This window comes from Mandrillus leucophaeus, unplaced genomic scaffold, assembly GCF_000951045.1.
Source record: "Mandrillus leucophaeus isolate KB7577 unplaced genomic scaffold, Mleu.le_1.0 Scaffold183, whole genome shotgun sequence".
NCBI classification, from domain to species: domain Eukaryota; kingdom Metazoa; phylum Chordata; class Mammalia; order Primates; family Cercopithecidae; genus Mandrillus; species Mandrillus leucophaeus.
In genome coordinates, this window is record NW_012101843.1 from 2,065,321 (window position 1) to 2,091,130 (window position 25,810).

General features: G+C 36.0%; 1 protein-coding gene across 1 annotated transcript in view; it reads right to left on the reverse strand.

The window, feature by feature from the left end:
* The window catches only part of WRN (Werner syndrome, RecQ helicase-like), a 147,640-nt gene that overhangs the window by 34,741 nt on the left and 87,089 nt on the right, over positions 1-25,810 (reverse strand). Inside the window, 9 exon segments of the mRNA XM_011977717.1 lie at positions 395-507; positions 748-823; positions 4,424-4,497; positions 5,365-5,440; positions 6,285-6,379; positions 6,460-6,630; positions 15,749-15,890; positions 22,195-22,287; positions 22,572-22,673. Of these exon segments, the coding sequence (XP_011833107.1) occupies positions 395-507; positions 748-823; positions 4,424-4,497; positions 5,365-5,440; positions 6,285-6,379; positions 6,460-6,630; positions 15,749-15,890; positions 22,195-22,287; positions 22,572-22,673 (942 nt within the window).

Below are 25,810 nucleotides of genomic sequence, written 5' to 3' on the forward strand. Positions count from 1 at the left end.
GAGGAGGAGGAGGAGGAGGAGGAGGAAAAGGTTTTATGTTGGAGGAGAGAAAATTCAGATCAGAGGTTTTAAGCATTAGGAACCTCTGACTAGGAATGTGACGGTATGATAATCAAAAAGAATCCAAAAAGAGGAATTTTGGCATTTGAATAAAATGCAGGGTGGGTAGATAATGAGTTAGATTTTATATATATTGAATATGATTGCTGAAAACGTAACTGGTTTTTATTCATATAGAAATGTGGTACTAAAGCTTGGCAAAGAGATAAGCATCGCAGCAGGGGGAATTTGAGTCACCTCCCAGATGTGACAGTGGAAGCTATGGTCATATTATCAACTTGGATAAATTTTGTTAGAAGGAAATAAATGAGAACACATGCAAAAGATAGTTTACCTCATTTTGGCCATATCCACCAGTATCTTGTTTGTTGCCAGAATAGCTGGGGGAACATCCATTTTATTGGCATGTTTCTGCCTAGCTTCTACCAATTTGCCATATAACACAGTCTGAACAAAAAACAAAGAAACAACTCAATACTTTTAAAAATGTACTTAAAAGATCCAGTCCTTTATTTTTAGAGCTTCAGATCCCACATTTTTCCTTAGAATGAATATAAACTGAAATATAAACTCAGATTCTTAGCTTAAGAACAATTTTTAAAATACTGGCAAAATACAGAATTTTAAGCATGCATAGAATCATAACTACCCTATCATAAACTAATTACCTTTTTACAAAAGCCTTACCTGAGTCTCCTGCTCTTGTGCCGAAATAACAGGTTCTGAGGAACTGTAAGATTTTTCTGGTGCCTGCACCATGATACTAAAATATTTAAAAGAAAATAAATAATAAAAGCTTTTCTTTCTCCTCATTTACTTTCTATTTCATCTCCTAAATGAGAATGTCTTTCCAAATCAGTACTAACATTTACTCTTCATGATACCAGTAAGGTAATTTGTTATTTAAAAGACAACAGCCTAGATTTAAAAAATTTTGGATCAAATACATTCATTATAATGGCAAAGTTAAAACTGCAATTTGAGTTCATCACAAAATTGCTGTGTTTTAAAAAGAGCATTTGTTCCATTCTCTTCCTCAACCAACTGCTTTTGAAAGAAAATACGACACGTTAACATCTTTCAACTTACTGGGATACAACAGGTTTTAACCAAGATTTCTTAATCTACTGGGATACAATTTATGATCCTTGTTATAACATCATAGATTTTTAGCTGGTGGGGAAGAAGAAACAAGAAGAGAACAAGAAGCATTCTTAGAAATTAAAAATTTGATAACTAAAATTAAAATGTCACTAGGTGGGAGGGGATAAAAGTCAAGCAACACTCCAATGAGTAAACAAACAATGAGAGACTGAAATAGGAAAAAAGAAAATTAGTAAAAGGAACACTAAAAACCAAGAAAAGAACACAAAGACAATCACTAACACGAGGAAAAAAATAAAGGTAGTGGGTGGTCATAATAACATGGCTGGGTTAGTAGTATGCATATAATATTTGCGTAGTTATAATAATATAAATACAATATTATCATATTATTATATTTAAAAATATATAAATGAATTATTAATATGATGAAATATAATTATATTGGCGGAGGAATGAAGGAGAGGAAATCTACTGTGATAGGAGGTGAGTAGAAAATTTCTAAAATTGGTAAGTCAAAAAAATAGTATTCTAAGCATATCATTCAGAAATAAAAAGGCACAGGCCAGAGAAATCAGCTGAAAGATTTAAAGATGACAGCCTCTATGAACAACAGCAAAGTGAGTTTGGGAAGAGTGTGGGCTGGTATGCTTGTCATAAGCCATTAATTTCCAATTAACTTTTTCAATCAAGTATAGGTATTATTTTAAGGAAAATTTCAATACATTTTAAAATAATAGTTATTGATATATAAGCATCCTGCTGCTCACTTCTGTACACTAAGCCCATATATTTAAATTAATTTCTGGACTATTCCACAGGTATCCCAAACTCAGTATGTCTATCACTAAACTCTTGATTTTAATGAGAATCGACTTCTTCCAAATTCCTATTAATATTGATATTTTTCCCTACTCTTATGAATCACAAATATACTTCATGACATCCAGAATAGAGAATATTTTCCAGAAGGTTTTCTGGAAAACCTCTTAAAAACCTTTCTCTGATAATCACTATCTACGGAAGCTAAAGCATTACAAAATGTATTTCTTAAATAACAATACTTGAAAGGTTAATATACTTCTTGATCCATGAGCTACAGAATGGATGTTGAGTTAGCAGGCATGAAGACAACATTAATCTCCTTGTATGTCTCCATTGCGGCTCTTGGTGACTAAGTGTTATCAATGAGCAGTAATATTTTGAAAGGAATCTTTTGTCTAAGCAGGTTTCAACAATGGGCTTAAAGTATTCAGTAAACCACGCTTTAAAGAGGTATCATCAAGACTTTGTTGTTACATGTATGTAGCACAGGCAGAGTAGAAAAAGCCTAATTCTTAAGGGCCTTAGGATTTTCAGAATGCTAAATGAGCATTGGTTTCAACTTAAAGTCACCAGCTGTATCAGCCTCTAGCAAGAGTCAGCTTGTCCTTTGAAGCTTTGAAGCCAGGCATTGACTTCTCTCAAGCTATGAAAGTACTAGACAGCTTCTTCTTCTGGTAGAAAGTATTTGGTCTACATTCAAAGTCTGTAAGTGCAGGTACCTTCATCGCCGATCTTAGCTAGATCTTCTGGATAACTTGCTACAGCTTCTATACCAGCACTTGCTGTTTCACTTTGCAGTTTTATGTTATGGAGATAGCTTCTTTCCTTAAACGTCATGAACCAACCTCTGCTGGCCTCAAACTTTTATTCTGCAGCTTCCTCACCTCTCTCAGCTTTCAGAGAATTGAAGAGAGTTAGGGCTTTGCTCTGGATTAGTCTTTGGCTCAAGGGAATGTTGTGGCTGGTTTGATCTCCTATAAAGACCACTAAAACTGTCTCCGTATCAGCAAAAAGGCTGCTTTGCTTTCTTATCATTGGTGTATTCACTGGGGTAGCATTTTTGATTTCCTTCAGGATCTTTTGCCTTTGGAAACTGTTTGGTGCAAGAGGACTAGCTTTTGGCCTATCTCAGCTTTTAAAATGGTTTCCTCACTAAGCTTAATCATTTTTAGCTTTTGATTTAAAGTGAGAGACATGTGAATCTTCCTTTCACTTAAACACTTAGAGATGGGCCAGGTGCAGCGGCTCACACCTGTAATCCCAGCACTTCAGGAGGCCAAGGCGGGGGATCACTTGAGGTCAGGAGTTCAAGACCAGTCTGGCCAACATGGCAAAACCCCATCTCTACTAAAAATACAAAAATTAGCCAGGCATGGTGGCAGGCATCTGTAGCCCCAGCAACTCAGGAAGCTGAGACGGGAGAATCGCTTGAACCCGGGAGGTGGAGGTTGCAGTGAGCCAACATTGCGCCGCTGCACTCCAGCCTGAACGACAGAGTGAGACTCAGTCTTGAGAAAACAAACAAACAAACAAACACCTAGAGACTATTATAGAGTTATTAATTGGCCTAATTTCAATCTTGTTATATCTCAGGGAACAGGGAAGCCCAAGGAGAGGGAGAGAAATGGTGAATGGCCAGTCAATGCAGCAGTGAGAACTCATATAACACTTACTAAGTTTGCTGCCTTATGTGGGCATGGTTAATAGTACCCCAGAACAATTACAATAGTAACATCAAAGATCACCAATCATAGATCACTATAATGAATAAGATAATAATGAAAACATTTGAAATATTGCAAGAACTACCAAAACATAACACAAAGACATGACAACAGGACACGCTATTGGAAAATGGGGCTAACACGATCTGTTTGGCGCAGGGTCGCCACAAACCTTCAATTTATAAGAAATGCAATACCTGCAAGTCACAATAAAGCAAGGCACAATAAAACAAAGTAGGCCTGTATATATTTCACGCAAAAAAAAATAAATAGTGTCCTGATGCTAGAGGTAGGCAAATATAGATTTGAAAGCCAGCTCGGCCGTTAGCTGTAAGCTCTTGAACAAGTTAGTCAACTTCCTAACCCTTGGTATCTTCAACTATAAAATGGCGATAGATAATTTTATAGTTATCTATAGGATAACTATCTGTTATCTGTTAGGCTCTTGTAGGAATTAAACGAGATATCACATATAAAGCTCTCAGCATTTAACATAATGCCTGACAAACAGTAATATCCAAGAAGTGTTAGCTATTAAATTAACATTATTATTTTGTAGCTCACTTTGATCATTCTAATACTGAAAGGCTTATGTTTTAAATTTAACTTCCTTTTGCCAATGAAATAGCCCAACATCTGACAGTCCTTTCTCTTTAGAAAAAAAGTACTCATAAAGTAAGTATAGAACATAGAAATATGGAACTCTGTACCTTTTTTTAGAAATGTTACTCCCAGAAGAAACCTTATCACATGGTTTGTAAGAATATAACTTCTCCAAGTTAGACTGCATTTAAACATATAAAGGTCCATTAAAAAAAGAAGTTTCAAAAACCTTTTAAATGTGAAGAAAATAAGAAACAAAAATCTCACAATCACAATTTTTTCTTTGCATAATCAAGCCATCAAATAAATCACCTGAGAACAACCTCCTAAATTATCCGTTTCTAAAGTTCTAAAGGTAGTTAGAAACGCAATCCAATGTCTTATCCCTCCCAAAACTATAGAAAATAAATCATCAAAAGAATGCTCTAAGATATAGCAAGTGCCAAAGTTATAAAAACAATTCAATTACATTCTGCATACTTCAATAAAGCAGAAAAGGTTCACCAGAAAATGTAATTCACTATACTTGCCTATTATTCCAGTGATCAGCTGAAGTCTGCCAGTGGATTAGTATTTAATCTGTAATAGTTATCTAAGATCTTAGATCAAAAAAAGCAAGAAAGTATGTGAGTGAGTGTGTGTGTGTGTGTGTGTGTGTGTGTGAGAGAGACAGAAAGAGAGAGAGAATGTGTGTGTGTGTGTGTGTGTGTGTGTGTGTAGCTCTAATAAGAACACTTAGGAATCAGGCTTATTTTTTGATCAACTACAAGTATTATAACGTGTGAACACTCTAAGCCAAATGAGTTAGAAGATAGGTTTAAAAGAACCCAAATAAATTCCTTTCTCAAATACTTCCAATTCTTTATTAGCCCCAGAAATTATATACCATATATTCTAGTCTGTTCACATCACTTCTCTTGCCAAATTTTATGTTTTGTTATATATGCAATTTTCTCTTTAATTGGAAGGGAATTAAAATATAAAATTTTAAACAGAAGTTAAATCAATAAAGAATGAAATATATAGGAACAATTTCTTTAAAACAAACCTTCTTCTCTGCAGTTAATTCAACTGGTACTTGATTATAAGAATGCTCTTTGGTGCCTGAAGATACAGTTCTCGAGCTGAAAAATAATAAAATTAAATTATCTCAAATGTTAAGATGCAAGTATCTAATTCATGAATCATCATACTCCACTCTCAGAAAGATGAATAAGATATTACCCTTTTAGAACCGGCAATTTTTAAAACTGACTTTTTTCCAGAAAAAAGCTCTAGAAGCTTTAAAAAGTTTGAAACAGAAAACTCACAAGTGATCAATGCCTGTAAAGGTATAAAAAAGTAAGCAACCAATATATTCCCTCCCTTTCCACTTCTACACGTGAGAAGTAAATACGATATATGGATTCCTCAGCATTGATTTCAATACTGCTTCTTTAATCAATGAGAAAGAAGCTTTCTAAATACCATGGTCAGCTACTTCCCATCAACCAAGAAAGTGTTCTGGCTGGGAGCGGTGGATCATGACTGCAATCCCAGTAGTTTGGGAGGCTGAGGTAGGAGGATCACTTGAGCTCAAGAGTTCAAGACCAGCCTAGGAAAGACCCTGTCTATATACAAAAAATTAAAATATATTAGCTGGGCACAGTAGTGCATGTCTATAGTCCCAGCTACTCAGGTGGCTGAGGATTACTTGGGCCCAAGAGATCGAGGCTGCAGTGAGCTATGATCGCACTACTGCACTCCAGCTTGAGAGACACAGAGAGACCCTGTCTCTTAAAAAAGAAAAGTGCTCTATGACTTATCCTTTCCTCACAGATCCCTTCCCCCAAACTGACTAAAACAGGCATACAAAAACAAACAGGTAATTCATTTTACTTGTGAGAGGCCTATAAACTGGTGTAATTTGAATCACATAAATAGCAACAAAAAATCCAGAAGTTACAAGAAAAAAACTGAAAAATGAACCTAGGCAGAAGAAACTTCTTTGGACACAATTCTTCATTAGCTTGAAGGATGAGGCTCTGGGATTCTGTACTAGCTTTATGAAGCCAATTTCTACCCTATTAAAAGCAAAAAGGATCTTTTAATACAGAGTGGGAAACAAAATTAAGTCAAACAGGCAGACTCCTATACTGTTTACCTTTTTCGTAAGGGTGCAAATCTTTATAAATTTGTTAGACCCAGAAACTTCTACCAAGAATCCCTCAATGATGAGCTGACGGGAAAAAGCCTTCCACCAACTCTCTGTTTGATCCTTGCCAGTGCCAAACAAACTGTGCTTGCGATATTGATCTGCAAGACGCTGAGAATTCTGAAATTAAAATAAAATCAGTATCTAAAAATGCTAATTTAAACATACAGGTTAAGTAAAACACAGACTTGTCTATTGATTCTTTGGATTTACACTAAATTTCAACTTTAAAAACATACAAAAATGTTATACCCATCGTGCTCATTCTGAACACTCAACTCACAAATAAATACATTATCAAAATAATGTTCCTTTTGTGTCTTAAATAATGGCAGGAAATTTCACATATAATTCAGATGCATTTCCCAGTGTATAGGTTTGGATATGTGTTTGGAACACTTAGCTTTTGTTATTTAGATCTCTTAGCAAACTCACGTTATTGTTTGAAACAGTGATCAAAATCCTACAGTTCGAGACTAGAACCATGAGAATTATATAAAACGCAATGTGTCATGCCTGTAATTCCAGCACTTTGGGAAGCCAAGGTGGGCGGATCACAAGGTCAGGAGATCGAGACCATCCTGGCTAACATGGTGAAACCCCGTCTCTACTAAAAATACAAAAAATTAGCTGGGTGTAGTGGCGGGCGCCTGTAGTCCCAGCTGCTCAGGAGGCTGAGGCAGGAGGACGGCGTGAATCTGGGAGGTGGAGCTTGCAGTGAGCCGAGATCACGCCACTGCACTCCAGTCTGGGCGACAGAGCGAGACTCCATCTCAAAAACCAAACAAACAAACAAAGAAAAGCAATGCAAACCAATAGCTACTCATCCATGAGTGCAGTGCAACAACTCACAGCTTCCAATGCATTTTTGTTTTTACTGTGCTTTCGCATATGATACACTGTAAAGTTTACTTGATCATTTATAATTTAGCTGCTTCACTGAGAAAGACCAGGAAAAGAAGGTGCATGCTAAATAGCTGATGGTTTCGACGTATGTTTCCTAAGTGAAGGGAGAATTCCTATGGAAGGCTCTTCACAGCCATCAAGTTCTAGAAATGTTAAGAAAGCTAGTCTGTCACATGCAATTCTGTTTTCCTCTAACAAAGAGACCTCTCCAGCTTTCACTCCCTATGAAAGTACTTTTTCATTCACTTTGTCCTCTTACTGCCTCTTTCATTCATCCTACATTTAAATACTACTTTTAAATATATATACAAGTTTATGGGCCAGGCACAGTGGTTCATGCCTGTAATCCCAACACTTTGGGAGGATCACTTAAGCTCAGGAGTTCAAGACCATCCTGGGCAACACAGTGAGTCCCCTATCTCTACAAAAAATAAAAAATAAAAAATTAGCAAAGTGTGGTGGTGTGTACCTGTTGTCCCAGCTACTCAGGAGACTGAAGCAGGAGCTGAGGCAGGAGAATCGTTTGAGCTCAGGAGATCAAGACTGCAGTGAGCTATGATGACACCACTGCACTCCAGACTGAGCAAAAACAAAAACAAACAAAAAAAAGGAAGTATACAAACATAGAGCTTTATGGAAAATTACTCTTATTTAATGTTATTTGTGGTGAATGTGGCTGACTGTAATTCAAGGGTCATTCTACCTTCCATCCACTATGAATTCTTCCACTGCAGAATCTGGGACAGTACAAACACTAGTTCCCAAACTCCCTTTCAGCTAAGGTCCTGGGTTCTGTATATTTGCATGACAGGTATAAGCAGGAAGTGAGGCCAAGGCTATTCCTCTGCTGTTTCTGCTGGCATGCATGATTGTGGAGGTATTTAATTTTTACAAGAAAGTATTAGCAAAGAACCCAGCACACAATGACATGCTTCGTAAGTATCAACAGGCACCATTTTGTGGTTACAAATTATAGCAGGTTCACACTGGTTTACAGAGTGTGCAAAGGTAGAACCTTCATGATTATTACAGATTCCTACTCAATGCAGTTTGGGGTTACGCGCTGTAGTGGAAGCTTCCCAAGTTGACAGATGGCTTCTTGATCACAGAAGAGGCCACAGTTCCCTTGGTGAACTATTTTACAGTGGAACCTTGTCAACAATATTATAAGCCATTTAATACCGAGTAATAAATACCTTTCTGCTTAAATTCACTAGAATGATTATGAGCAACTTAAATTTCTATATAAAAATGCAATCTAAAATTTTAGAAAAAGGCAGACTATAACTCAACATTTTTACATTTCATATATACCCTAACGAAGGTTTAATAGTCAATTAAAAATCCAGGGATCAAAATTAAAAGAATACATAAAATGAGTTGCAGCAAACTTAACTAAGGCAACTATAGGGCTATTACAAGCATACTGGTTTTACTGAATTGATGAAATCATTATGATTACAGGTTTATCTTTTTGAATGTTAAAAACGCGAATACAAGCCTTCTAAAACAGAACAAGAACGATATACTTAAATGTAAACATACATTGCTTTAATATCTGAGAATCTTCCCAAGTATATGAATGAAAACAAAAATAAATCACATCATAAATATTAATATGCTTATGTCACTTACTACTATTTCTAAGGTGTAGATTTGCCAAAAAATAGGCTAAATAAGGGTGATCTTTCACAAAAAGGAGGCTAGGATGAAATTAGGTAAAGCAGGGTAAGCTCTCAACAAAGACAAATAGAGCAGTGCCTATATATTGGATTTAAAACATAGGCTTCTGATAGGCATAGTTAAGAGAATCTATACCATGCTCTCCTAAATCTTAACAATAAAAATAGAATAGACTTTTTTAATAGTTAAGGAATGAATTTTTTTTTTATAGTTAAGGAATGAATTTTAGTGTCCTGATGATTCTATTGATTAAAATATGATCAGAACAAGATTTAGAGAAATATAAACACCCAGGTACAATCTGGCACCTTCTTCCTTGTTAACAAGCCCTGCCTTGCTAACCCTGACTTAGGGTTGATTTGAGTAGAATGTTTAAAAGTCAACCATACGTAGCATAAACTAGTCTAGAGATCGAATGTATGACATGAGAATTACAGTTAATACAAATGTACTGTATTTGGGATTCCTGCTAAATGAGTAGATCTCAGCTGCTTTTGCCACAAAAACAAAAAAATGGTTAACAATATAAGATGATGGATATGTTAGTTTCATTATAGTAATCATTTTACTATATATAGGTAACCTGTAACATTATATTGTACACTTTAAATACACATAATATAATTTATTTTTATAAGTAAAATAAGATAAAACATCATAGAATTTCAGAGCTGGAGGGAATGCTGGAGCTCTTTGATCTATCTTAGTCATTTTTACCCATATTGTTAACAAATTATCAGAGGTTCAAAGATGTTAAATGGCAGTCTAATGTCTCACGGTGTACCTATACTAAAGCTAGGACTAGAACATAGGCCTCCAGATGACTAGTTCTAATTTTTTTTTTTTTGAGACAGGGTCTCTCTTTGTCACCCAAGCTGGAGTGCAGATGTGTCATCATAGCTCACCGTAGCCTCAATCTCCTGAACTCAAGGATCCTCCCACCTCAGCATCCCAAGTAGCTGAGACTACAGATGTATTCCACAATGCCCGCTAACATTTTTAAAATTTTTTTTGTAGAGATGGGGTCTCGCTATGTGGCCTAGACTGGTCTTGAACTCCTGGGCTTGAGAGATCCTCATGCCTTGGTCTCCCAAAGTGCTGGGATTACAGGCATAACAGCTAATTTTTTCTTATTATACCACATGCATGCACAAGCACCCACACGTACCACCCCCCACACCCAATATACATACATGTGGGGGCTCTTGAGCAACATCACCTGCATTCAAGCCACAGCTCTGGCAAGTTACTTATCTTCTATTTTCTCATCTAATATGCATATATATTCATTTTTATCTCTTGAGGATACTGTGAAGATTAAGTCCATAACCAGGACAAAGCCTGGCTCAGTAATATTAATCTGCTTTTTATTAGTTAACAGCTGATCCTTTAACTCAACCTGAATTTCTTAATCTAAGAGTAAAAAGCATGACTTGGTATCTAGTCGGGTTTCCTTCCCTGGAACACTTGGTAATGGTACTCTACATCTGCTAGGGGTTACCTCTGTAGTAGGAGATTCTATTCCTTGCAAACTAGTAACACCAAAGGTATTAAGTTCCCTAACTAGAATCACTAGCTCTCTAAACACTAAAAATTACTCTTCTGGCTTTTCCTTTCCTAAGCATTAAAAACCCATATATTAGGATGAAACAATGAGGTTTTATCTGATCAGCAGGGATTAACTGTCCCTTCCCTCATGATCAATAACTATGAAAACTGTGTACTATGTGAGTAAATGTACATTGTCTTGTTTCCATGGCAATCACCATGAAAAGGATGATATACCTTTGCTTTAAAACACAGTATCTTTGTTTTAAAGGAATCATATTCCGTTTTCAACTAGGAATCCAAACTAAAACAAGTAACATTTAAAAAAATAATAACAATTAAAACATAATACAGTAAGAATTTTCAACAACAAATGCTTAATGATTTCTCACTCTGAACAAAGCCTCCTCTGTTAATTGCTTAAGTGTTGTAGTTAACTTAATTTTGTAGGTTGTCCACTGACAGAGTAAAAACTGCCTACGATGAGAAAGCTGCTATACAGAACACAGCTTAGGGATTTGGGCATTCACTCATTCATCATTCATTCATTCGAGATAGGGTATTGCTCTGTCACCCAGGCTGGAGTGCAGTGGTGTAATCATGGCTCACTGCAGTCCTGAATTCCTAGATTCAATCAATCCTCCCACCTCAACCTCCCACAAGGAGGACTACATGCACACACCACCAACTGGCTTTTTAAATTTTTTTTGTAGAGACAGAGTCTCGCTATGTTACCCAGGCTCATCTTGAACTCCTGGTCTCGAGCAATCCTCCCACCTCGGCTTCCCAAAGTGCTGAAATTACAGGTGTGAGCCACCATGCCCACTGGGCATAACAATACAAATTTAAAACTGCATGTTACAGCACAACAAATAGAAAAGACACTAGACTAGCAGGCAGGAAAGTCATTTGCTCATCCTGACTCTGGCACAAAGTAACAGTATGACCTAGGGCAGGTCATTCAGCTTTTACTTTAACCCAATCTCAACTACAGTAAAATCAGGCAATAGGGTTAAATAGTCTTTTTGCCAGTGTTAGCTCTAAGCAGGTATACTTCTGTGGGATGCCATCTCAAAAAGAGAAATTTTCAGGCCAGGCACAGTGACTAACGCCTGTAATCCTAATACCTCGGGAAGCCAAGGTGGGCAGATCACTTGAGGCCAGGGTTTCAAGACCAGCCTGGGAAACATAGGGAGACCCTGTCTCTACAAAAAAGTTAGCTGGGCATGGTGGCACGCACCTGTAGTCCCACGTACTCGGGAGGCCAAGGAGGTAGGATCGCTTGAACTGGAAACTTTGAGGCTGCTGTGACCTATGATCACGCCACTGTACTCCAGAGCCTGGGTGACATATCTCATTCTTTCCCTTTATAAACCAGGTGGAAAAATAAGGGTCACCAAAACTGACATATCATGGAATGTGGAAATCTAATTGATCGGTGAGTGTTAGAATAAAGAGAACTGACTGGCCAGGGTACCTGACCCAATATATCAGTTTCTGGTAAAAGCGAAGTCTTTACACCAGTATCTGACAGAAAAAAAAGAAGAAAAAAGGGAGAGGAAAGGGGAGGGGAGGGGAGGGGAGGGGAGGGGAGGAAAGAAAGAGAGAGGAGAGGAAAAGAAGACTTGTCACTTCTCTGTATTAACCTCTTTAAAAGTCACAATTGCTTTCTGTACTGTGAATGCCACATTCTTCTCTACCCTTCTTCCCTCATTTCTTCTCTGAATGAATGTCCAAATAGACAGTATCACACCAAAATCTACCATATATTCCACAAAAATAGGAAGTTCTAGTGATACCTTCACAAGTACTCCTCTCATTTCTCTAAACACCCTCTCTCTTCAGAACTTCAGTAACATTTATATCTATTCACATGTCCCTTATCTGGTTCTCTGCTACATTACACTTATTTCTTCTTAAGTAACACCTTCCATACTAGACGAGGCGTCTCATCTAATTTAGCTTTGAATCCCCCCACAAAATGCAATACAGTGCCTTTTACAAAAACACATGTTTAATAACTAATGGAAAAAATAGCCATAAACTCCAACTCAAGAAATTTTAAACTCAGCCTGGCACAGTGACTCTCAGTGCTTTGGGAGGCCAAGGGTAGGGGGATCACTTGAGCCCAGGAGTTTGAAACAGGCAGGGCAACAGGGGGAGACCCCATACCTACAAAAAAATTAAAAAATAAAAAAAACAGCTGGGTGTGGTGGCACCTGTGGTCTCAACTACTCTGGAGGCTGAGGTGGGAGGACTGCTTGAACCCAGGAGTTCAAGGCTGCAGCAAGCTATGATCACACCACTGCATTCCACCCTGGGCAACTCCTAAGTTCTTAAACTACAAAAAGTCCATAGCTATTGTTAAAAACACTTTAACTTTTTTGGGGGACAGGAAGGGCAGGGCGGGGGTGCTTTTTCCCAGTCACTACAGGCCAAAGAAGTTCACAGCTGCAACTTCAGGGCTTCAGAAAGTCATTGTGAACTATAATTCTATGTGCAAAATAAAACCAAAAGATAGTGATAATTATCTCTAGGAATATATTTCATTCAGGTGAAATAGCTTGTCTAGAAAACAGGATGGATAATCCTCTCCCGTTAGATAGTTTGAAAATTACAAGAGTGATTAAAACTACCAATAGTTTCAACAAATGTCTATAGTCAAATCATGTATCATCAAAACTACCGTCTAATTCTAGTGCCACGACAAGATTTGGCATTCTGCTAATGTGATCAGAAAAGAAGTTTCACTTAATCTCTCAGTTATGCAAATTAATGAGTGTGGTTTTATTTTCTAATCTATAAAATTAAGGTCATTGTATATCTTATCATATATTTATACAGAATGTTTAAAGATTTTTATATAAGTAAGTTGTTTAGACAGCTAAAACAAAGTTCCTTAAGTAATACCTTTACTGTTTAATTTCTAATCAAACTTGCAGCTTAAAAACAAAATTTTAAACTCTACTCACAAACTCCTAGATAGGCTACATAACTGTTTATACTATTTAGAAAAAATCTTGTGTAAGAGAGAATTATACGACCGGGCACGGTGGCTCATGCCTGTAATCCCAGCACTTTGGGAGGCTGAGGTGTGCAGGTCACAAAGTCAGGAGATTGAGACCATTCTGGCTAACACAGTGAAACCCCATCTCTACTAAAAATACAAAAAATTAGCTGGACATGGTGGTGGGTGCCTGTAGTCCCAGCTACTTGGGAGACTGAGGCAGGAGAATGGCGTGAACCCGGGAGGTGGAGCATGCAGTGAGTCAAGATCGCGCCACTGCACTCTAGCCTGGGCGCCACTGCACTCCAGCCTGGGCGACAGAGCAAGACTCCATCTCAAAAAAAAAATTTAAAAATTAAAAAAAAAAAAAGAGATAATTATATGCTGCTACTATATGTTATATATTTAATCTCTTTAAACTCCAATTATTCCCAGTTTAAAATGTTTATTTTACAGATCAAAATCACATACAAAGATACTAATTTTTCCTAAGTTGGTTAAAGGGAACATTTTACTAAATCCTCAAAGGAATTATAATGATAATTTTAAAAACAATATCCCAGGATACCAAGATCACTGAAATGGGGAGAAAAAAAAATTGCCTTATTTTCATTGCATTTAGTGTCTGCAGATTTTCATTAAGTGGTACTTTTAGAAAAGTTTTACTTTTGTCTAGCAAGGGTACTATAATATTTCACAAAGGATAAACTTCTTAATTTGAGGACTCCCAGAAGAGATTGTCAGTGTAAGTGGTCTGATTCGGTTTTTTAATAGGTGAAATCTGATCTCTCTTGTGGCCAGTTCAAGTTTGTCAAGGAGCCTACTCAGACTTATTTGTTGATACTGGATATGACTGGATTATAGCAAATTAAAACAAGAATAATTTTTATAAATTATACATTCAGCTGGGATACAAAGGTTTTAAAGGTGATAGAGACAGAATACACTTTCATAGATCTCAATTATATTTAAGCTGTCCCTTACAACTAAAATTCTTATTATAACAGTTTCACTCACAGCACCTAAAATAGTTCCTTAGGCAACACTTCTACTATTAAATTTCTAATCCAACTTGTGATTTACAAACAAAATGTTAAACTCCATTTAGAATCTAAAAACATCAGTACATGAAAAATCAACAGAAGTTTTCAATATATTTCATTAAAAATATTTCACAACTAATTTAATAAGTATGTTCCTTTTTAAAAATACAAACTCAGAAAGTATTTACACGAAGCATTCGAGTATTTCACAAATAAATGCTTACCTATTCTACATTAGAAATGAGAATTTTAATCTCTTAAGTATATTTTAATATATATGCATATTTGCAAAGTATCCTATCTCTCGCTCTTGATTTATTCAGCCAATATCAGTGCGTAATACTTAGCTTTGCTTTATATACTTCTAAATCAGGGGAAAAAATCATATAAAGAAAAGGACTACAGAACAAGTTCTTGGACTGCAAGGGTCCTATCTTATTCACATTTGTACCTGTGGTTGCTTAGGAGAATACTGGAACATCGATCACTCCAAAAAAAAGTAGCCGAATTTAACTGATTATTTATTCATTAGTAAAGGCAAAAACCACTATTTTCTTATAACTTTAAATACTTCTGATAGGAAACAGAAGGAAAAATAAATATGTCCCAAATATTGTTATTGAAATTAGACATTTACAAAATAATCCCTGTAACTAAAGTTTTCCTTGAAGAATTTAATAGTTTTCTGGACAAAAGGACAATTTTGTTTTACCTGTCCCTTGACACAATGAAAGTTAACTTTTCCTAATTATCCTAACCAAGACTAGTCTAGGGATTCACACAAATGCAATGTGATAAACTAACACTATGCTTCTAGACTGAGCTGCAGAGCTGAACATAGGCTTGGAACATGAAAACAGCAGAAGATGCCACACACACGGGTTTTATCCAAAGTAACGAATGTAGTGTTTAACGGGAACTTAGTAAGATTCTATGAGTTCCTAGTAACCCATCTGAAATCAAAGCTACAATCATAATACTGCAAACCTCTGAAGAAAAGTGTAATAGAAGTAAAAGAAGATCTGTGAAGGGAATTCACAGGTATACTTACAGATCCTCGGAGAAATAAAATTGGAAGCCCAATTCCAAATTTTTCCCCTAAGATATCCACAGCAGACAAAAGCTGAAATGCTTGTGGACCAAAGTCCCAGGATGTATCCTCTGAGTCATCCATGGAATAGCAATGACCCAATCTAAATAAAAATAATAACATATGAAGAAAGCTTAGCAAAGGCATGTATCTTTAGAAAACAAAAGATTTAGCATAACAATTAGCCAAGTAAAAAATATCTCAAATGCGCCAACTCCTTCAGAAGCTACGAATAAAGTTCATTATAACCCGAGTTCATTAAAACCGAGTATGTAAATATAAAAAATATGAACAATAAACTATTATAGCATAACAGATATGTTATATTGATGGTTCTCAATCCTAGTGCCCTAGACACCAAGTTTCATGGGAAGTACCTCAGACCACAGAAAGGAATAATGTTAATAACAGTACAAGCAAGCACAGTTGCTGTATTTATAGCTAGAACAGCTCCACTTACTTGACCAATTATATAAATATTGGACTTCAGTGTTAAAGGTGTGTCGCAAAAAAAGATTTGTTGCAAACAAACAAACAAAAAGGCTTTCAGCTTAGAAAAAACACATCTCAGTTGCTGCCTCTTCTGGCACTCCTGGTGCTATTCAGGGATTCACTCATTTGGGGCAGACCTGGTACCTCTTTTGTGAAGCAGCAGCTGAGGAGACTGCCACACTCACCAGGCTTTTTGTCCACAAAAAGCCCAAGGAAAGAGTCAAGACTGAGAACAAGGATAATGTTCATTTGAAGGTGGTGGAGCAGGATGGCACTGTGGTGCAGTTTGAGATGAAGAGCCATGCACCACTTAGTAAACCAATGAAAGCCTATTGTGAGGGACAGGGTTTGTCAATGAGGCAGATCAGGTTTCAATTTGACAGGTAGCCAATCAACGAACCAGACACATCTGTACATTTGGAAGTGAGGCTTAAGATAAAACTGACGTGTTCCAGCAGCAGACATGGAGATGTCTACTAAAAGGGGGACGGACGGGCTACTTTACTGCAGAACTGTGCTCTTCCAGACCAAGAATACAGTCTCAATTAGAAAGCTGTAATTTGGCCAGGCGTGGTGGCTCACGCCTGTAATCCCAGCATTTTGGGAAGTTGAGGTGGGTGGATCACTTGGGGTCAGGCGTTTGAGACCAGCCTGGTCAACGTGGTGAAACCCCACCTCTACTAAAAATACAAAAATTAGCCAGGCATGGTGGCATGCACCTGTAATCCCAGCTACTCGGGAGGCTGAGGCAGGAGAATGGCTTAAACCTGACAGGTGGAGGTTGCAGTGAGCCAAGATCACACTACTATACTCCAGCCTGGGTGACAAGAGCAAAACTCCCTCTTAAAAAAAAAAAAAAAAAGGAAAAAAAAAGAAAGTTGCAGTTTGGTTCCACCACATCCTGACTACATAGAGTTTTCTCTATTCTTTCATTTCCCCCTTCCTCCTCCTTTTATTGCACATAAAGTATCTGGTGTATGTACACAAGCACACATTGCTTAGCTTTTTTTCTTTTTAAACTAAATAGATAATAGTATGTTTAGATTGACTTCGAATGGAGATGAGGTGGGGAAAAGAAGCATTGGTTCTGTGAAAAGACTCCCTTTGTCCCCTAGTGGCCTGCTCATTCAGCTCTTATCTTTATACTCCAGGATGTTATTTTGCTGCCACAGTTTTAGCAAAAAACAATATAAAAATCTTTGCACACCTTGTTCAATTGGAGAATTTTAACGTTTTTCATTAATCATTGTAAAACCAAGGACAATTTTACAACCATTTTTATGTAGCTGTTACGTGTGGGGCAATCTGTCTTTAAGTAGAAATAAATTACTCTAGTAATAATAACTCCAAGATAGTTTTCCCTTAGTCAAGTGTCTTGTTTAAATAAACTTCTTGTTTAAAATGAAAAAAAAAAACACCCAAATCCTATGCTATAAATTGTTAAACGCTCATGACTGTAAAATATGACATGAATATTATAAACCTTTCATTTAGTAGATTTAGAAGTTAAATTCCTAAGTCACCCTTTGGGTAGATCTGAAATTATCATAAATTCAAATGAGAATTATTTAAGTAGGTTGAGAACAAAAGGACTCATTAAAGAAAATCTACTATAGAGTTCAACTACCTAATTCAACTGCTTTCCTAAGTATCTTTGAAATAGCAATAAGAATGCATTCAATATCCAGATATAATAATGTTTGGGGAAAAAAACTACGCTTAGGTTTATTCTCCTATTCTAATCTCTTTAGTGAGATGCTTAGCTGATAAATTTTCTTTTCAATTATGGGTATTTCAAGCTATCAAACTCCCACAAAGTACTGTTCATGCTGCCTCTTACCAGATTTTTTGTTGTTGTTAAAATTTTGTAGAGATGAGGTCTCATTATATTGCCCAGACTGGTCTTGAACTCCTGGCCTCAACTGATCCTCTCTCCTCAATCTCCCAAAGAGCTGGAATGACAGGTGTGAGCCACTGGGCCCTTTTACCAGTTTTTTTTGTTTTGTTTTTTGTTTTCCTTTTTTTTGAGACAGAGTGTCGCTCTGTTTCCAGGCTGGAGTGCAGTGGCCCACTCACTCACTGCAACCTCTGCCTCCCGGGTTCAAGCTATTCTCCTGCCTCAGCCTCCAGAGTAGCTGGGACTACAGGCACCCGCCACCACGCCTGGCTAATTTTTTGCATTTTTAGTAGAGACGGGGTTTCACCGTGTTAGCCAGGATGGTCTCGATCTCCTGACCTCGTGATCCGCCCACCTCGGCCTCCCAAAGTGCTGGGATTATAGGCATGAGCCACTGCGCCCAGCCCAATACATAAGTTTTTAGAAAAATTCCATGTATGTTTAAGGAGGGAAGTCTTTCAGGCTTCTCAATCAGTGTGCTTACAAACAAGTGAGTTGTAAGTATGCTGAAAGGTTAATCACTCCAGATCTTAGGGTTTTGGACAGAAACTGAACTCTGACAATTAGCTCAGTGTGTTACATACATATATCATTTGCTATGTGGGTCATGAAGTAAAAACACTGGAGACACACTGCTATAGTTGCTTGGTCTAGGGCTCTATATACTACGTATCCAATAAATGAAACTTGTTACTATGTTGGCCAAATTTTCTATAGTGTACTAATCTTTGGATTGTTTACCCTAACAATAACAAAAAATTATATCAAATTCTTCCACTTTGATGGTGGATTTATTGATTTCTCCACCTCTTCTGTCAGTTTTGTGCTTTATGTATTTGCTGGATTTTTAAGTTTTGTTTTTTTTTAAAATAGAGATGGGGTCCTGCTATGTTGCCCAGGCTGTTCTCAAAGTCTTGGGTTCCAGCAATCCTCCTGCCTCGGCCTTCCAAAGTGCTGGGACTACAGGTGTGAGCCACCACACCCAGACAAGTTTTTTTAAATTATTATTCATTTATTTTTTTATGTGAGACAGAGTCTTACTCTGATGCCCAGCCTGGAGCATAGTGGTGCCATCACAGCTCACGGCAACTGCAGTCTTGACCTTCCAGGCTCAAGCGATCTTCCTACCTCAGCCTCCAGAGTAGCTGGGAATAGAGGCACATGACATGACACTATGCCTAGCTAATTTTATTTTATTTTATTTTTTACTTTTGTAGAGACACAGTCTCGCTTTTTTGCCCAGACTGGTCTCAAAAATCCTGGTCTCAAGGGATCCTCCCACCTCAGCCTCCCAAAGTACTGATACTACAAGTGTGAGTCACTGCACCAGGCAAGTTACTGTTCGTTGGTTGTGTGTGTGTGTTTTTCAAAGGTGCATAGAACAATTCTGTCTTCTTAGTGAAGGAACTATTTGCCATTACACAGAGAACAACTCCATCCCTAATAATGCTTCTTTTGTCTTACAGTAATACAGCTATTGAACTTATGTATGTAGCTAACCCAACTAGATAAATAATTTGTTTTTATTTTATTTTTTCAATTAACATAGGCAAATTGGTTGTATGTATGTGTAAAGTTCTACAAATTTTAAGACATCCATAGATTCATCTAACTCCCATCACAATCAGGGCACGACAAATCTATCACTCCAAAATACTGCCTTGTACTATCCTTTGGAATCATACCTTCTCCCTCCCCCTAATCTCTGATAACCACTGATCTTTTCTTCATCCCTCTAGTATAGTTTTATGTCTCAAAGAGTACTATATAAATGGAATTGTGCTATAGAATTGGTATTATTTTGTCTTCTGAATGTTTGGTAGAATTTGTCATTGAAACTCTTTGGGCTAGGGAATTTTATTTTCAGAGATTTTTAACATAGAATTCAATCCCTGTAATGGTTGTAACGCTATGTAGGTTATCTAATTCAGTGTAAGTTTAATTAGCTTGAGATTATCAAAAAATTGATCCATTTCGTCTAGATTATTAAAGTCATGTTCTGAGTTTTTCAGTGTTCCCTTATCATCCCTGGTAATACCTGGGGGGTCTGTAGTGAAATTCCCTCTTTCATTCCTGGTCTTGGTCTTCTGTGTCTCTTCTCTTTCTGTCAGTCTTGTTAGAAGTTCATATCATTTTTGTTGATCTTCACATAGAATGAGCTTTTGAGTTCTTTGATTTTTCTCTATTGTTTTTCCATTTTCTATTCATTGACAATGAATGCTGCATGCTGCTTGGTTTGTTTTTATTTTTATTTTTTTTTTGACACAGGGTCTCACTCTGTCACCCAGGCTGGAGAACAGTGGTATGACCATAGCTTTTCTATTCATTGACTTATGTTCTTTATTATTTCCTTCTGTTTGCTTCCTTTTAATTTATTTTGCTCTTATTTGCTTGTTGCTTAAGATGGAAGCTTAGGTATTGATTTAAGACCTTTCTTCTTTTATAACATAGATATTTAATACTATAAATTTCCTTCTCAGTATTGCATTAGCTGTATCTCACACATTTTGTATTTTCATTTCATTCAGTTCAAAACATTTTCTGATTTGCCTTGAGACTTCCTTTTTGACTCATGCATTTATTTAGAAGTGTGTTATTTAATTTCTAAGGTTTAGAGACTTTTTTGTTATTTTTCTGTTATTGCTTTCTAGTTTAATTCCATTCTAGTGAAAAAATATACAAATACAAGATTCTTAAATTTGTTAAGGTTTATGACTCTGAATATGATCCCTTTTCATGAATATTGCATCTGCACTTGAAAAGAATGCGTACTCTACTGTTGTTGGGTAGAATGTTCTATAAAAGTCAATGAGATCCAGCATGTTGATAGTCCTGTTCATTGCTTCTATCTTCTTACTGATTTTTTGGTCTGTTAGTTTTATTGATTACTGAGAGATGTTGGAAGTCACCAAATTTAACTGTAGGTTTCTCTATTTCTCCTTTTGGTTCTGTCAGTCTTTTTGTTAAGTAGATATATATATATATATATATATCTACATCTACATATGTGTGTGTGTGTATATATATATATATTTAGGATGACGTCCTCTTGGTCGTGATGATTAATATTATGCATGAACTTGGCTAGCCTATGATGCTCAGTTGTTTGGTCAAACACTAATCTAGATATTGCTGTAAAATACTTTGTAGACGTGATTAGCATTCACAATCAGTTGACTTTAAGCATAGATTACTGTCAATAATGTGGGTGGGCCTCATCCACTCAGTGGCAGGAATAAAGGGTAAAAACTAGGTTTGCTAGAGAAGAAATTCTGCCTCAAGACTGCAACATCACCTCTTGCCTGAGTTTCCAGCCTATTGACCTGCTCTACAAATTTCAGACTTGCCAACTCCCACAATTTCATGAGCTAATTCTTCAAAATCAGTCCCTTCATCCCTCTCTCCCTACATTTGTTCTTCCTCTCCCCCGCATATATAGCATATATATATGTGTGTGTGTGTGTATATATATGTATATATATGATATCAATGGTCCTGTTTCTCTGGTGAACCCTGACTGATACATTGGTGAAATGATTCGTTTACATCATATAGTATCCTTCTTTATCCTGATAATATTCTTTGCTCCAAAGTCTCCATTGTCTGATATTAAAGTAACAACTCCAGCTTCCTTTTGATTAATGTTTTCATGGAATGTAATGTTTCATTCTTTTTTAAACTTATCTATATAATTATAGTGGATTTCTTGTGGACAACATATAGAACAGGGTCATGTTTTTAAACCAATTCTTACAACGTACGCCTTTAAATAATACTTTAGGTCATTTACATTTAATATAACTATTGATATGTTTCGATGTAGGCCTACCATTTTATTGCTTTATCTATTTTTGAAGCAAAGTACTTTAATATTGTTTGCTTTCTCTTGTATCTAAATATATTCCTTGTTTTGTTTAAAAAACTGAAATACTTATCATTCAACAAAAATTCAATTAAATATGAAAAGGAAGAGAAACAAAGACTTTTAGAATGTCCATCTATAATAAGAAATCTTTACCTGGACCTGCAATTATCACAGCATTTTTCAGTTCCCGTAATTCCCAAGGAGGCTTTTTGTACTTGTTTGTCCTCAAAATGAGACAAGATGATTCTACGCAAGACAAAATTTTAAATTAAAAAAAAGAACAGAAACATATATGTTAAGTTCATTCCTGAAAATAATGAGGTAAAATCATCATTAATTGATTCACTTGGGACCTCATTATTTGACTTCAGTTTATTCAGACACAAAGAAGTTAGCCTTAAAAATTCAGCATGCATATAACAGCAACAAAATATTTTTTCAAAATACGGACAACTATTTAGCCAAATTGTTTTCTTAAAAGAGCATCATCCATAAATCCATGTTATTGGCATAAAATAAATAATACATACTGTCTCCTACATCTGCTAGAATGAAGATATTTTTCCATCTTTGCCATCATCTTTAATTTGTATAATCGAAACTTCTCATTACGTATCTCAGTAAGGAGATGCCTGTTGATTAAAAACATCACAGGAATATGTAAAACTGTATTGGCAACTTTCCTACTTTTTATTTACTTATTTATTACTATTTATTTTTCATTACCTACAAAACCCACACCCCATCAAGATAAAAAACATTTCTAGCATCTCAGAAAGTTCTGTTATATTCCTTTCCAGTCAATGCCCCCAACAAGAGGTAAACATTTTTCTGATGTTATAAAAATTGTTTTTGAAAAACTTCCTGTGTCCAAGTATCAATTCTTTAGCTGCTTTGAAAAAGTATCATAAACTCTAAGGTTTTTCATTTCAATTTACATGTCATACACTTTTTGGATTCAAATAAGGCTTCTACAATTTATTAATTTTTACCTTTTCCCAGTAAAAAGGTAATTCTTTATTTTAATTTATTTTGTATGAGAAACTAAAAGCACTGATGTAAGGAATACTGAAAGAAGCTCAAATTTGACCTTTATCTCTATCAGCTCTTCAGGACTTCTTGCCCTCCAAAACTGTCTCTTAGTATTATGGGTTATTACGGGACACCAGTAAAGTATTAGAATTAAGTTCCTTTCTCAATCAATTATAACTGATTTGTTTGCCATATCAAATTTATTCAAAATTGTTAAATAACATTAAAGAGGTGTTTGTGTTTTTTAAAGTCAATGCTGCCATAATTCATCGTGACTCTGTTAATTTCTAGTCTTCTGTGAAGAGAGCCCATGAATAGCAAGTATCAGATGACAACAATCTCCCAAACAGCTTTGCATATCTTTGCAAGAAAAAAGTCCATGTTAACTAGGTTTCAGATATTTCAAAAGAAAGCAATGATTTACTTGTAATATCTAAGGGACAGCATTAGTAAAATCCCCATCAAAATAAACTTCGCTCACTGATAATTTGACTATTCAACCTTCTGATTGATTAAATACCTCTGTATAATTCTCAAGGAGTTCTGGAAAGTCTGAAGACACAAATGATCCGTTATTCAAAAACATTCTTGTCATCTGAAACCACCAGCCACCATGCCCTTCCATGTAATTATCCCCAAAGTCTCTTCCAACTGTTGACTCTAGCTCCTAGGTTAACTATATACAGTTCCTCCTTATTCACAAGGGATACATTCCAAGACCTCCAGTGGATGCCTGAAGCCACAGAATAGTACCAAATCCTGTATGTATTATGTTTTTTCCTGTATGTATATACCTATGAAAGAGTTTAATTTATAAATTAAGCACAGTACTCTTGTGCTTTGGGGCCATTCTTAAGTAAAATAAGCGTTACTTGAACACAAACACTGCAATACTGCAACAAGTGACTAACAGACAGGGAGTAAATACAACGTGAATGCACCGGACAAAGGGATGATTCTAAGGGAGTCGAAGCTGATTGAGTAAGACGGCACAAAATTTCATTACACTACTCAAAACCACCACTGATTTAAAACTTTAAAAGAAATAATTAAACTGATTTAATTATTTCTGGAATTTTCTATTTAACATTTTGGACGTGGGTGTAACTAAAACTACAGAAAGTGAAAATGCAGATAAGGGGGCCCACTGTAATCTCATTCTTTCTACCTCAAGGAATAAAAATCAGTTCTTTTTTGCTTTATTTTATTTGTTTTGTTCACCTCGTTTCCCTCCTATAGAAAAAAAACAAGAAAACAAACGCCCACACTCTCAGAACTGGATCCTTCCCTGTATTTGGTTCAGATGACCTACATTTAACTAATCTCATCAGTGTCAGGACAAATTTGAGAAAACAAAACTATAACTCTTAAAACAAAAAAATAAATAAATACGTATTCTTCTTTTGGGACTACAAAAATAAGTCTGGTATTCCACAGAAAAAAACATTTTGAAAATAAGAAAAATTCTAAATCATTCATGGAAATCATTTGGATCCAGTGAAAGATCTATTGGACCGAGATTATTTTGCAAATTATTCTCTCTTAAAAAAAGATTACAATAACTTTGGGGTTTGACTATTTAAGGTAACAACAAATGCAGACATTGGGACTTTGCCTGTGGTATGAATTCTGCAATTAAAAATATAAATTTACATGAAGATTACATGATGACTGGACAAGTTTCTTCTCTCAGTGATAAGAATTATGGCATAAGATAGACTCTAAAAATTTTCTGAGTAACCGACCTTTCCAGGTGAGAACAAGCAACTTCATTTATTCTTAGACTTTCTAGTTTTTTCTAGAAGAGTTGTCACCAGGATGATACAGAGCCCTCCTGAATCCTTGCTCAATTCTTTCTTATCCTGATTAATCCTGTAGTTTTAGTTTCCTCAGGACTGATGCAAAGGGTAACCTGTCTGTACTCAAAATTCAAGTCTGGGTTTCTGGCACCACTATTTGATTTGAATCACTGTTACTTCCTGTTAAATCTTAATGACATAACCATTTAAAATATCTTTTAAGACCCAGAGAAACAAGAATTGCATTTATTGATGAACCTTCAAATGCACAATATAAAACTGGATATTAATGTCCTCAGTACCTTTAACAAAATACACAAATAAAATCAGAACTGGTAGGAATCAACTTATGTTTGATATATTCCATATTTAATTGTAACATGTACAGCTGTGTTCTATCCCAATTATTTAAATTAGTTCATAAGAAGCTTGACAGATACAACTGTCTAAAGGAAAACAAGAATTGTTCTGTACAAAAAAAGGATGGTTTTGTCATCTTCTATATTAAGGAAAAGCTACTGACTACTCAGAAGGAAAACCTTAAAATTTGCATCAAACATTTTTACCTAATTAATTCCTATTCTTCTTTCAGATCTGAACCATCACTTCCACAAGGAAGCCTTACCTGAACTTTTTAACTTGGGAAATACCACACAACATTATATATTCTTACTACTCAATACAATTTCCCTTCATAACACTTAACACAATTATAATTTTAAATATGTTGCATGATTCCTTTTTTAAAAACTTTTGATTGTTGACATTTTCAAACACAAAAGGAGAACAGTAAAATGAAGCCTATGTATCCATAGTTATGTGATTCTCTAAAGAACTACCATTCCCATTATACTGAATTCTGTGGAAGCAGGTACTTTGCTTTTCTTTACTATTATATCTCCCACACATAGCATAGTTCATGGAACACAGTGGACACT